We start from the raw sequence: 13,295 nt of genomic DNA, 5'->3' as shown, positions 1-13,295 counted from the left end.
CACGAAGTTCTTCAAAGAAAGTCTGGGTTAACATTAAGTATATTTAGTAGAGTCTGATTCCTTCCATATTAGTGTGTGATTAACCAAACTCTGTTCAAACACCACTTTGGAAAGCAGGGATAGGCTGCATTATGAAGTCTGGGCTAACACATAGATTGGTCTTATTTTTAACCCCCTTTAATCATAGATTCTAACAATGCAGGGAGAATATTGCCCAGTTTTCCTCTTCTAGAATTAAATGAAAAAGCTTATCACGTAACATTTTTTTTCTGCACATCAAGGTACTTTGAAGTCAGTAAAGCCTAAACTTCTGGGGTTTTTTTTAATCTTTATTTCTTTTCTTAGAAATTTTCACAATATATAAAAAACTTTCTCTTGAGAAACTTCAATTCATCTTTCTGCCATTCTTATCTTAGTTCAGTGAATCACTTATTGTGCTAACTGAATTAACCTTACAGGAACCAGTCAAGCAGTTTCACAAAGCTTTCCTGAGTTCAATTAAGATCAAAAAATACATGTTTCTTACATTTAACGCTCACAGCGAATGTTGTGGCACACTTGAATTTTAGAAATGGTCTCTCAAGCAGTTCCTATTTTTTAGAAAGTGTATAGCAAATCATTTACCTGACACCATCCATATTTCAGAGTTAATGAAAAGTGATGTAAAAGACTATTGAATAATACTGTTTTGTTTCATTGTTGTTGTATCTATTTTATACATGGGTAATTAAGTCTATATACAGTACAGATGTTCTGACAGACACAGACCGGATAAATGCCTGTTTTTGAAAGTAGGTCCAAAGAGTCTCAGTTTTCCATCCCAATAAGATGACCTTCCATCTTCTTTTAATCTTTGCTATTCAGACATCAACTTTTGCTTCCCAGTAGGAGATAATGAGATCATTAACTTGTTCTTGAGTATGTATCTGTAATAGAAATAGGAGAATCAAGTAGATCTAGAATAATTTAAACTTTCCTTCCTCTTTGTTTCAATCAGCATTAGCTTTTGCAGGAGACTTTACTTAATTAGAAAACTAATTTTCTTTAGAATTTTAAATTTCCACGTTCATCAGTATTCCCTCCTCTTCCTTCCCCTCCAGTAAAAAAGGTTAGGGTTTGAACTAGCTTTTTTTTTTTGGCTGTGTTGGGTCTTCGTTTCTGTGCGAGGGCTTTCTCTAGTTGTGGCAAGCGGGGGCCACTCTTCATCGCGGTGCGAGGGCCTCTCACTATCTCGGCTTCTCTTGTTGCGGAGCACAGGCTCCAGACGCGCAGGCTCAGTAGTTGTGGCTCACGGGCCCAGTTGCTCCGCAGCATGTGGGATCTTCCCAGACCAAGGCTCGAACCCGTATCCCCTGCATTAGCAGGCAGACTCTCAACCACTGCGCCACCAGGGAAGCCCCCTAAGCTAGCTTTTAATTAGGATCATTTGTTTTCAAATGATACATGGAGACCTCGGGATTTCTAGGCAGTGCTGGGAGGTTGGAGTGTACCCCCAGGGCTGGTAGGGATACTGAATAATCAAGTTCCAGTCTCAAGCCCTGATTCAAGCAATGTTCTTTTTGTCAGTTTCTTAGATAGAACTTCTGGATAAAATTTTGTTTGAAGAGAGTGAGTGTATCATGATCTAGAAAAGTTGCTTTCAGTTTTATGGATAATTGAGAATTTTGGCCGGGTGTAGAGGAAAGCGTGGCATCTAGGTTGTATCTTTTTTTCAGTGAATCTGTGAGGCTGAGATACTTTGTGTACACCTGGATTTGGATTTTTACGTTTAAAATTGAGCAAAGATTCAGAACATTCTCGTCTTATCGCAACTCTGCCGTCAATATACAGTGTAGTCTTTGGTATTTAACTTTACCATTCTGATCAAGTTTCTTCTCCAGGAAAAACAAAAATATGATTGCATCTCCCTTCGGTATGTCATGGAACATTATTGTTTAAATTATTCCATAATTTTGAGCTATTTTAGAGCGTTCTGTTTCTTTTTTCAATCAGATTATTTAGAGATGTGTTTGCTATCTATAACAAATATCCTGTAATATCTGTGAAAAGGCCCCTGCAGGCACTTGAATACACAGTATCTCTTCTAGAATAAACAGTCATTTCTGTTAGTTTTGATTTTGTCACGGTGGACCTCAGGGCAACCAAACATGGGAGTGGAAGACAATTGAGAATGTCCCCCACCCCTACGCCCCACTGCTTTTTTTTATATATATAAATTTATTTATTTTATTTATTTTATTTTTGACTGCGTTGGGTCTTCGTTGCTGCACGTGGGCCTTCTCTAGTTGTGGCGAGTGGGGGCCACTCTTCATTGCGGTGCGCAGGCCTCTCACCGCTGTGGCCTCTCCTGCTGTGAAGCACGGGCTCCAGGCACGCGGGCCCCAGTAGTTGAGGCTCGTGGGCTCAGCAGTTGTGACACAGGGGCTTAGTTGCTCCGTGGCATGTGGGATCCCCCCGGACCAGGGCTCGAACCCATGTCCCCTGCATTGGCAGGCGGATTCCAAACCACTGAGCCACCAGGGAAACCCCACCCCACTGCTTTTGTCTTAAATTGCTCTAAAGTGTTTGTTCTATGACTTTTGTCTCCCTCTGCCCTCTTTGCAGTCCTATCACACTCATCAGTATGTGGCCAGAGCACTATGAGTGAGTATTCACAGCTTTATATGCACAAGACTGATGTTCTGATCAGCTTTATTAGCATGGGGTGATTACTAAACTCTTGTTCTAAAATAATAGTTCTGCCTCCTGGGTAACAATCCTAGTGGTTTGTTTGCATGTCAAATTATTATTTAACTAAGCTAACATTCCTAAAGTAGCATCTATCAACATTTGTGTGTAAAACTGTTTATTTGCTTTCTCTCTTATAGCCCTTCACAGTCTCCTCAGCTGTTTCATGATGATACCCATTCAAGAATAGAACAGTATGCTACACGGTAAGAAACTTTGATAGGAGCCCTCCACTGCACTGCCACCCAGAATGTATCTCTTTCTGTATTAATCTTATGTCATTAACATGCCTTGATTTAAGGGAGGTAGTTTTGCAGAAGTCGTGATTCCATCATATTTGAAATCTGGGCTTTCATCTCTCCATGTTGTAATTTGCACTTTACCATACACCTGCTATACATTCTATGGACTAAATCTCCATGGAATGTGATTACTGAGCTCATGAGAATCCAAACACTGTACAAGCAGGGTTTAGATAATGTAACCCAGTTTCAGTGAATGAAAGTAGGGATTGAAAGTGTTCTCAGGAGAGGGTGCACATATGAATTAAAATATGTAATTAAATGTATGCTAAAGCTTTATTATAGGGGTTTATTTTAGAGTCCCCAAACAATATAGAGTATAGGCTGGTCTTGATGGTATGTACAAACTTTCAGGAAAAAAATATACACTAAGCATTGGCAGTGCTAGTTACTACCTGTGCCTTAAAAGGTTAGTTCAAGCACCATAAAATAGTAACATTTGAACTGAGTCTAGGCCAAGTAGAAATTTTGGGAGAAAGTCAGGCTTGGACCATTGGAAAAACATACTCAAAAGCATTGAGCTAGGAAAGAACATGGTTTATTTAAAGGATTGCAGGTGGAGAAAGGGGAAAGGATGAGAAGGAATGAAGGGACAGAAGCTGAAGTCCAATAATGGGGGGTCCACTTGCTAAGGAGTAGGATTCTGTCCTTTGGTAAAGGGGAGTCATGGAGAGTCTTTAAACACGAGAGGAACATAATCAGATTTGTGTGAGAATGAAGACTGACTTAAGGGTCCGGGAGCTCAATTCCGAGACTAGGTCTATTAGGAGACTAAGTAACATGATATAAAATAAAGGTCTCCAGGCCTTAAGGCAGTGGTGATAGAAATATAGCTCAACATTAGATGTTGTTTTAATTTCAAAGTCTTGCTAGGGGATTTGGGCCGTTCTGTACTTTGTGAGAATTAGGACAGTTTAAGGAACACTGAGGATGTACCAATCGACTATGCCCTATATGGCCACATTCTCTAACCTCCTTATTTTCATTTTTCAGACTGGCCCAGATGGAAAGGACTAATGGGTCTTTCCTCACCGATAGCAGCTCTACCACAGGAAGTGTGTAAGTAAATCATGAAATTAGTGCTGCCTGGGAAAGCTAGTTCTTGTATTATGGCTGTCGGATATAATCTTCATTGATTGCAGCCCTGAATTTTGATCCCAATCAAAATTGCTAAGTGTGGTTATAAAAATGTCTACGTAGATTTTATGCTTTCAAGGCATGATAGTATAAATTGGATATGTTTATTTATTTAGTTTCATATAAGTTACTGAAAAAAATCCTACATTTGGCCACTCATCTGCCTCAGGAAAATCAGATTGTTTTATTTATAAATACAGGTATAGATATTCATTCCATTTGTCTGATATTTCTTGTTAATTTAACAAATGTAATTCTACAGAATATGTGCCATTCTGTAAAACTCTCTTCCTTCTGTGTGCTCACATTTTCTCCATAATCTCTGCTATTTAATAATTATAACCCATACAGGCTTGGACATCTCTTCCCCACCCTTCATTGAAAAGTGTTAACTCCTCTGCCAATATCTGATTTTATTAGCAACTAGGAAAAGCCTCCTTAACTTAAGAATACTTTTTAAAAAACCTTTCTAGACAGATATTTTATCTCTGATTATCCCACTGTTGTGTGCCAGAACTTTTCCCACCCTCCACCACCTTGGAATTAACATTTTAAATTCCGAATGATGTCTATAAGATTTCAGTAGTGTCAAGTTTACTTGACTCACACAGATTCATTGTGGTCTGGATCTGGTGGGAAGCTGTAAGTTAACCAGGAAAGTTGTAGAACATGGTTCTTAGGTGTTTTATACTAAAAAAGATCATGGAGAGAGCCAAGTTGAAATACCTTAGGGCACTCTAACATGGAATGTCTTCTGGTCAATATTTTTTTTCTTTTTTATTTTTTTAAAATTTATTTATTTATTTTTGGCTGTGTTGGGTCTTCGTTTCTGTGCGAGGGCTTTCTCTAGTTGCGGCAAGCGGGGGCCACTCTTCATCGCGGTGCGCGGGCCTCTCACTATCGTGGCCTCTCTTGTTGGGAGCACAGGCTCCAGACACGCAGGCTCAGTAGTTGTGGCTCACGGGCCTAGTTGCTCCGCGGCATGTGGGATCTTCCCAGACCAGGGCTCGAACCCATGTCCCCTGCATTGGCAGGCAGACTCTCAACCACTGCGCCACCAGGGAAGCCCTGGTCAATATTTTTTAAAAATTGTTTTACTATCATTAAGCTTATAAATAAAAGCTCTCAGGAGATTGTTCAATTTTAAATTTCAAAGATTAGCAAGTTAATACTATATAATAATACAGTAGTGATTTACCTTATTATTAATGTACTGTGAGTTTGGAACAATTCCCAAAGCAAGATAATAGCATATTCATAATGCTTGTTTCATATTTAACCTCCTAGTATGTATTTCTTATAAAGCAGTTAAGTATCTTGAATATCCTGAATCCACATGACTTCCACCACGTTTGACAAATAGCTAAAGAATTAAACAAAATTAAAAAATAATCATTAAAACCAAAATAATTAAAACCAAACTTAAATTCTTTAAAATGTGTTTTTTGCATCTTGTGAACAGAGTAAAGGCAATGCTCAAAGTTAGTTTCTCCTATTTTCAAATTAGAATAAGCACTATTTATTTTTAAATTTAGCACCAATGCCTGAGAAAAGACAATAATCAGAAGCTGAATACATTTTAATATACTATCAGCAGATATCTTAACTCATTCTTCCATCCAGCAAATATTTATTGTAACCCTACCTTGCAGTAGCGTGCTGGAGGCAATTGTGAAAGCTGGTTGTTAAATTTTCAAGAAGTTTGTAAGCTTCTTGTTAAACAGAGCAGTTATTCAAGTTCATTTGTATACACTTGCAGTTCAATAGATTAGGTTAAAATAAAAACAAAAGTAATACTCAAAACTCATCACATCCTAATTATTTTACTTCACTTTACTATAATCTGTGCTCTTGGGGTGTCAGGTGGTGTGCAACTGTGTATCTTTTCGCAGCTCTACCTTCTGTGAAGTCATTAGCTTAAATTGGCCGTGAGGAAGGTATTTAAACCATAGAATTAAAAATGTTACAAATCAGGGCCTTTTTATTTACTTATCTTGTAGAGAACCTGCTGGTAAACACTTAGCAGAACACCACTGCCATGCGCCCAATACTGTGTAGATAAAGGTCCATCTGTCTTCAGGAATCTTACAGGCTAGAGGGGAGATGGATAAGTGTTCCCACAGGGGAGGAACATGGTGAGGGCATTTGAAGTAGACAAAATAATGGGCCCCAAAAGAAGTCGACATCCTAATCCCTGAAACCTATGAATGTGTCACTTTACATGGCAAAAGGGACTTTGCACAAGTGATTAAATTAAGGATCTTGAGATGGGAAGATCATCCTGGATTACCTAGGTGGGTCCAGTGTAGTTGCAAGGGTCTTTGAAAGAGGGAGGAGAGTCAGTTAGGGAAGGGGAGGTAACCATAGAAGCAGAGGTGAGATACAGAGATTTTACAGGTGCTACGCTGCTGGCTTTGAAAATGGAGGAATGTGGTGGCCTCGAGGTGCTGGAAAAGGCAAGGAACCAAATTCTCCCTTCTATGGGAGATTAAATTAGTAGTGTAAGAATGTATAAATCACTAAAGAGAAATTGTTTTCCAGTTACTGGTACATTAATATTTTCTTAATGAATATGTTAATAAATCTTACTTTGATAAAGCCAATCTGGAATTTCTTTGCTCTTTCACAGTTTGAACTACTGAGTATTCTGGGGTTCTTTTCCTGTGAACATGCAGGGGTTCCATCAAGTGAGAACGCTAACAAGGACTCAACCCTCGAAACCCTACTCTGGACCTAAAATCCAGTGGTTTGACATGAAATGGTCATTTTTTCTCCCTTAAATGTATAATATTTACCTTTAGAATATTTTCATTTTAATCAGTACTATTGACTTGACAAGATGAATAAGTATTACAATAATAAATTTGTAATTCAACATCTGCTGGGCCCAATCTCCCAAATTTGGTTTTGGGTGATCTCAGCCATAGGCAATAAAAGAGATATGAGATATGAATTTTGAGGCTTGAATTTTGAGACTTGAGATATGAATTTTGAGACTTGAACTTGTAATTCTCTCTAAGTTACCCAAGGCCCTTTTAGTCATTTGTATCTGCAGTTTGAGCCTTTCTCTGTCCTTCAAACTGGTCTATGAAACCAACTCCCTGACTCCTCACAATGTTCATCTTCTGTGAAGCTGGTTAATTAGTCGTTGTACCTCCATGCATCACGGGCTGCTACCTCCCCAGCCTAGACCTGAATCAATCTCGTGGCTTTTTACCCCCACATAAACCCAATTCCCAGTATTCCCTTTTCTCCTGAAAGTCTGACTGTAGACAATTTAAAGGCATTAATTTTAAGGATACTAATTTTCTTTCAAGGAGGAATTGAGCAACCATGTCTCAAAAAGAGACAGGACTCAGGATAGTCCTGGGGAATCTGAGTAGCTGGAACTCAAGGACATCTCCTTAGGCCATTGCCATCAGGATGTCTCACTCCATCTGCCCATGAGCGACACTGTTGTTTGTGGAAGGATCAAATTGGGGGGCTGGCCTGATTGGCACTGGCATTGCTGTTTGCAACTCTGAAGCCTGGAACAGAAAAAATCTTTAAAGGAAGGAAATTGCGGACAAAGCGCTTTGCTGTACATTTACTTGACTTGGTTGGTCATATGAATGGCTAGGTTAGGACTCTAGACCTTGTCCATTGACTTTGGACATTGAATATTATGGAGAGTTGGAAGCTAAACATTTTTCTTTCTTTACAAATGATTTCCTGTTTTGTTTTGATTTCTGGCTGATTTCTTGAGATGCTTTATCCTGAATAGATAACATTTTCACTGGGATATATATGAACATTTTTCTTTTGTTATTATTTCTTTTTTGCATACTCAGTCTTTTTAGTTTCTATACTCCTCTTTTTCGCCTGAGAAATATTTACAAATGTTCTCCTCTACTCTTACTTTATTACTTTATTATTTCATTTTATCATTTAGTTTATATGCACTGTATTTTTATGCTTTGTCCATTTGTCCTGTCCATTTATTAGATCTGTACTTTTTAATCCTCTCTTATTATGGCCTCTCTCTTCACTTAAATTGAGTGAAGTGCCTCCAAGCATCACTGACTTAGAGTCTTGTCATCCTTAGCAGCTAATTGGTATCCCTGTGGTGTTGATACATTAGCCTCACAGCCTTCTCTGCTCCCTCATAATACAGTTATTTTTAGGGTATAATAATAAATTACCCATTTACTCCCTCTCAGGAAAATACCCTCCCCCACCTCCAAACACACACACGCATACCTCCTTGCCAGGTTTCTGTTTGATTTTGCGACAGGGGCATCCTAGGAGCTTTGGGTTCTGCTTTCTTTCTTTCTTTTTTAATTTATTTTTTTGCCCGCACTGCACAGCTTGTGGGATCTTAGTTCCCCGACCAGGGATCAAACCCGTGCCCCCTGCAGTGCAAGTGCAGAGTCTTAACCACTGTACCGCCAGGGAAGTCCCTGGATTCTGCTTTCAAACACTGCTGCTCTGCATTGGTGCAGGACCTATTCTCTCCTCTTATCCTCACCCTTCTAAATTTAGAAGCAAGCATGAGATTCTTCTAAGAGGCTCCCTTATTTATTTCACAGCGATATGGTGTTTTCGCAGGACAGGTATCAAAGGATGATGCCATAGCTTATTTCAGTCCTTCCCATCTATGTTTCTTATTTCCGGTTTCTAACTGTGTTGAAAGAGTCCCACTCCTTTTTTATTCATTTGATAGTAGAAAGAAGGTGAGATTAGGGAGGTTTACTGATAAAGGAAGCAAAGTAAATCAGCAAGTGGCTCATTTGAACCTGTGCTTTGGCTGTTTTGCAGGCCTAACAGTCATTATTTTCAGTTCCTTCTTTATATTGCTCTGATCTCAGTGCTCAGGAGATACCTTTTCTAAGAACTCACTACCTCTCAGATGCAATTTCATGTCCCCTCTTTATCAGAGTAAAGTGTGATAACACAGGGTTGGATTTTCAAATTTGACTCACAGAATCAAAGATCTCACCTAGTATCAAGCATTACTCATAAGCAAAAGGTCCAGGACTGCCCGTGCCACTCACCAGGTTACTTCTGCGTTAGGATGTGCTCTGACCGCAGGGTAACAGATGAGGTCTTTAAGGGATATTTGCAGTCACATCACTTACACAGTAGGGAGCTGGTTCAGTCATGGAATAGCTCCATTTTATACTCTGATAGCTACATAACTTACAAGATGTTTTTCTGAAGCCCTATCCTGTAAATCCATAGATTCCAGGATTTGTTTACCAAAAGCCATCAAAACAGATCAGGGTACAGTCTGCCAAAGGTATTCTATAGCAGGACTCTCCTGCTAGTATTAGCCAGGAAGTCTGTCATTTGCACATTTACAAGGAGATCTGACTGGATCTCTGGTAAAAGAAGGGAAGGGACTCCAGTCTTGCTGATAAGCATTTCCTTCACATAAACATATCAACTTTGTCTTCTTTGTTATACTTCTGTTTCTGTCAATCATTAGATTTGACCACATTATTAATATGTCTAGTTCATTAGACAAGTAGTTAGAAAAGTGGAAGAACCCAAGTCAATTAAATGGAGTTCCTTGTTTAATGCAGAATGATTGATCCTAGAAGTGACATGCTGATAATATCAAGTAAGATATCTATAGCTATTTTATAAATATCTACAATTATAATTTATGCTAAGTTATTTAAATGAAAGAATATAAGGATTTGCTTCTCCCACGCTTTGGGTTACAAAGCGTTATAAAATTGCTTTTAACCACATGCTAAAGACAGTGAAATCAACTAGTTGATTGGGACTGCTATAGCAAAAGACTACAAACTGGGCGGCTTATAAATGACTAACATTTTTTTCTCATAGTTCTGGAGACAGGGAAGTCCAAGATCAAGGAGCCAGTGGATTTAGTACCTGATGAGGACCCCCTTCCTGGTTCATAGCTGTCATTTTGTAGTTCCCTCACATGGCAGAAGCAGGAAGGGAGCTCTCTGGGGTCTCTTTCATAAGGATACTAATCCTAATCTTGGAGGCTCCACCCTCATGACCTAATCACCTCCCAAAGACCCTACCTCCACACACCTTTACACTGGGGATTAGGTTTCAACATAATTTCGGGGAGGGGAAACAGTCTATAACAGTTTATTTTTAATTAACAGTCTTTTAACCTACTCTTTTGGCATTCAGTTATTGATTTTGCCTATAAAGTCTTTTAACTATTTAAGTGTTGTACTTTATTTTATATCCTCTGCTGAATAAAATATCTCTTCTAAGGTTTGTGAGATATACATGTTAGACCAAAGCAAAGCATGAAATGTTGGTATGTGTGTATAGTATACATACACTATTAGGTAAAATATCTTCCCAGAGTTTTAAAGTGAGGTCATTGGGACATTGAGCTTTAAGGCAGTCATGGCTCAGTAGCCATCCTGACCATCATTGTTTCTACTTCCTTTACCTCCGGAGACATCCATGTCCAGATGTGAGCCTTTTTGTGTGTCTCCTTTGTCTCCATAGGGAGGACGAGCATGCCCTCATCCAGCAGTACTGCCAGACGCTCGGCGGGGAGTCCCCTGTGAGCCAGCCCCAGAGTCCCGCTCAGATCCTGAAGTCGGTAGAGAGGGAAGAACGCGGAGAACTGGAGCGGATCATTGCTGACCTTGAGGAAGAACAAAGGTGTGCTAGACCTGGGAGGAGAAGATGTGTCACCCTGGGAAAACTTCTGATGGGGAATTCTTTCATATTCACTTCAACATGACCCTTAACCCATTCTTTTTTCAGGACTATAGTCCAGGAAGTACAGTGGAGGCAAAGATTTAGAGGACATTAACACGCTGAGCAGCTGGCTGCAGATTACAGCTGCATTTCAGGGTTCAGGGATGGTGTCTGCTAGAGCACTTGTTTATTTAAAAGCACGGTTTTATTCATGCTTGCTTAGATCATTGTTGTACGTGTTTTTACCTATGAGGAAGTAAGTAGCGTGGGCTACATGTGGAGCTCATGGACAATTCTGGTGAGAAGGTGAGGTATGCAATACTAATTCCGGTTTTCCCTTCTCTACACTAGAAGTCTGCAAGTGGAATACGAGCAGCTGAAAGAGCAACACTTGAGAAGGGGCCTCCCTGTTGGCTCCCCTCCAGACTCTGTTGTGTCTCCTCATCACACGTCGGAGGATTCAGAACTTATAGCAGAAGCAAAACTCCTCAGGCAGCATAAAGGTCGGCTGGAGGCTAGGATGCAGATTTTGGAAGATCACAACAAGCAGCTGGAGTCTCAGCTCCACCGGCTTCGGCAGCTGCTAGAGCAGGTAGAGTGCGCAGAACTTGATGTCACCTGCCCCCACACCATCTGCCCCAGTCCCATGTCCCATGGGACTCAGTCCCAGAGTTGGTAGAGAGGTTCACTTCTGGTTTCTCCTCTCCATAGTGGATTTAGACTGGCTTAGAAATCCCTCTTCAAACATAAGCATTGAATGCTCACTGGCGCCAAAAAGTGCGTTTTCCCAGCTTAAGATGGAATTGCCCATTCTTCTTTAACACTGAAATCTATCTCAGCTCTGAATAGTTTAAGGCAAAAGATCCTATAACATATATCTGCATAAATTACATTTGGGAAACATCTGTGGACATGAAGGGAAAGGAAGTGACCTGAACTCTTCATGGTAAAACCTACTTCCAATGAGCTATTTTCAAGAAATTAAGTAACAGATGTTTATTAATTTGCAGTTATTATTTCCTAACATAGCTATTATTTCCTGCCATAACATGTTTTATGGCAGTTGTTTGCAGACTTTCTTGACAATAAAAAATACAATTTGCATTATGATGAATGCATACATGTATAATGAATACAAAATGCTAATTGCTGTTATCAAAAAATGCTGTCTCTTACTTTCTATTTTTTTCCTTCCTTCTTTCCTTCTTCCCTTCCTTCCTTCCTCCCTCCCTCCCTCTTATTTTTCTTCTGTCTTCCTTTCTTAGTGCTGGTTTTATAACTCATCAACGGGTAATAGCCTGCAATTTTGAAAAACACTGTTCTTTGGGATATAAAAGAAGCATCAGATACAGCTTCTGCCTTTTTTACCTGCAATCTTGTTAGGGACCATAACAAAATAGTATGATATATAAGGTAGTATCATCTATAAAGACACAACACACTATAGAGAATTAAGTACCTGATTACATCTAGCAGTTAAAGAATAGGCGTCATGTCACAGAACTGGTAGTGAAGATGTCTTTGCAGCAGGTGTCTATCGTATAGAATCCCAGCAAATGGGCCTGGAACTTTTCTCTCTTGAAGAATCCCTGACATGAGAATTCATGTCATCTTTTGCCTTTTTCTCTGGCCTATGCAGTATGGGGCCCCTACACAGTGAATAGGAATGACTTTCCCCAGAAATGATTTGTTGAGTCAAAGGTAGAAACAACTCTCTCTCCAGTGATTTTCTCAAATTTTAGAAAACCATCTTTTCACAGTTGCTATCAGTATCTTTTAACATGTCAGAATCATTCAAAACAGTGTAATTTTTGCATTACCTGCACAGCGGGCCACAGAATACCCCTTATACTTTCTGAATGTCTGTCACTGTTTCAGACTTTTTGTGAGACTGCTTGGGGGAAGGTTTACTTTGGAATTGTGCATCATTAGACCTTCCCCAAGGCCTGGCTGGTTTTCTCTAAGTACTTTGAATGTTTGAAGCTTATCTTGGCGCCACTGCTGTACATTGGAAAAGCTACATTGTTAGTAATGTGAATTTGATGTTTCTGAATGGTGCCTGGGTAAGGGATGACTTTTCTCTGGAACTCTTTTATTTAGAATATGAAGTGTGAGTATTAAGGACTTACTGCATAGGTAGAATTGTTGTAGAAGGAAGCTGTGCTTGAAAGCTGTGTTTGCTGTAGTCTGTTGATGCTCTTCAGAGAGCCGAAGGCTCTTCTGCTCACCCTCACCTCCCCCGACTCGCCTCCTCCTGTTAGACGGAGCTGCCTAATGGCTTGTGAGCCTTCAGAATTGCACAGTAATGCTTCTCGAGATATCGGATATCTAAATAGCTCTGTATATTCCAGACTGTGGAGCTCTTATCCCTTCTTAATGACTTAGCATGAATGCCATGCTAAGTTGATGGAAAATTCAACTCTGATAGTAAAAACTAGCAAAACTACC

The 13,295-nt window shown here is 39.7% G+C and overlaps 1 protein-coding gene across 6 annotated transcripts in view; it reads left to right on the top strand.

The window, feature by feature from the left end:
- UTRN (utrophin) overlaps nucleotides 1–13,295 on the top strand; it is a 505,750-nt gene that overhangs the window by 473,899 nt on the left and 18,556 nt on the right. For all 6 annotated transcript variants that reach the window (XM_068550755.1, XM_068550756.1, XM_068550752.1 and 3 more), the window contains 5 exons: nucleotides 2,605–2,643; nucleotides 2,868–2,933; nucleotides 4,023–4,088; nucleotides 10,650–10,808; nucleotides 11,199–11,439. In XM_068550755.1, the coding sequence (XP_068406856.1) occupies nucleotides 2,605–2,643; nucleotides 2,868–2,933; nucleotides 4,023–4,088; nucleotides 10,650–10,808; nucleotides 11,199–11,439 (571 nt within the window). The remainder of the gene's footprint in view (nucleotides 1–2,604; nucleotides 2,644–2,867; nucleotides 2,934–4,022; nucleotides 4,089–10,649; nucleotides 10,809–11,198; nucleotides 11,440–13,295) is intronic.

This window comes from Eschrichtius robustus, chromosome 9 (assembly GCF_028021215.1).
Source record: "Eschrichtius robustus isolate mEscRob2 chromosome 9, mEscRob2.pri, whole genome shotgun sequence".
NCBI classification, from domain to species: Eukaryota; Metazoa; Chordata; class Mammalia; order Artiodactyla; family Eschrichtiidae; genus Eschrichtius; species Eschrichtius robustus.
The sequence above is the reverse complement of the archived record's forward strand: the minus strand, read 5'-3'. Positions and strand labels throughout refer to the sequence as shown.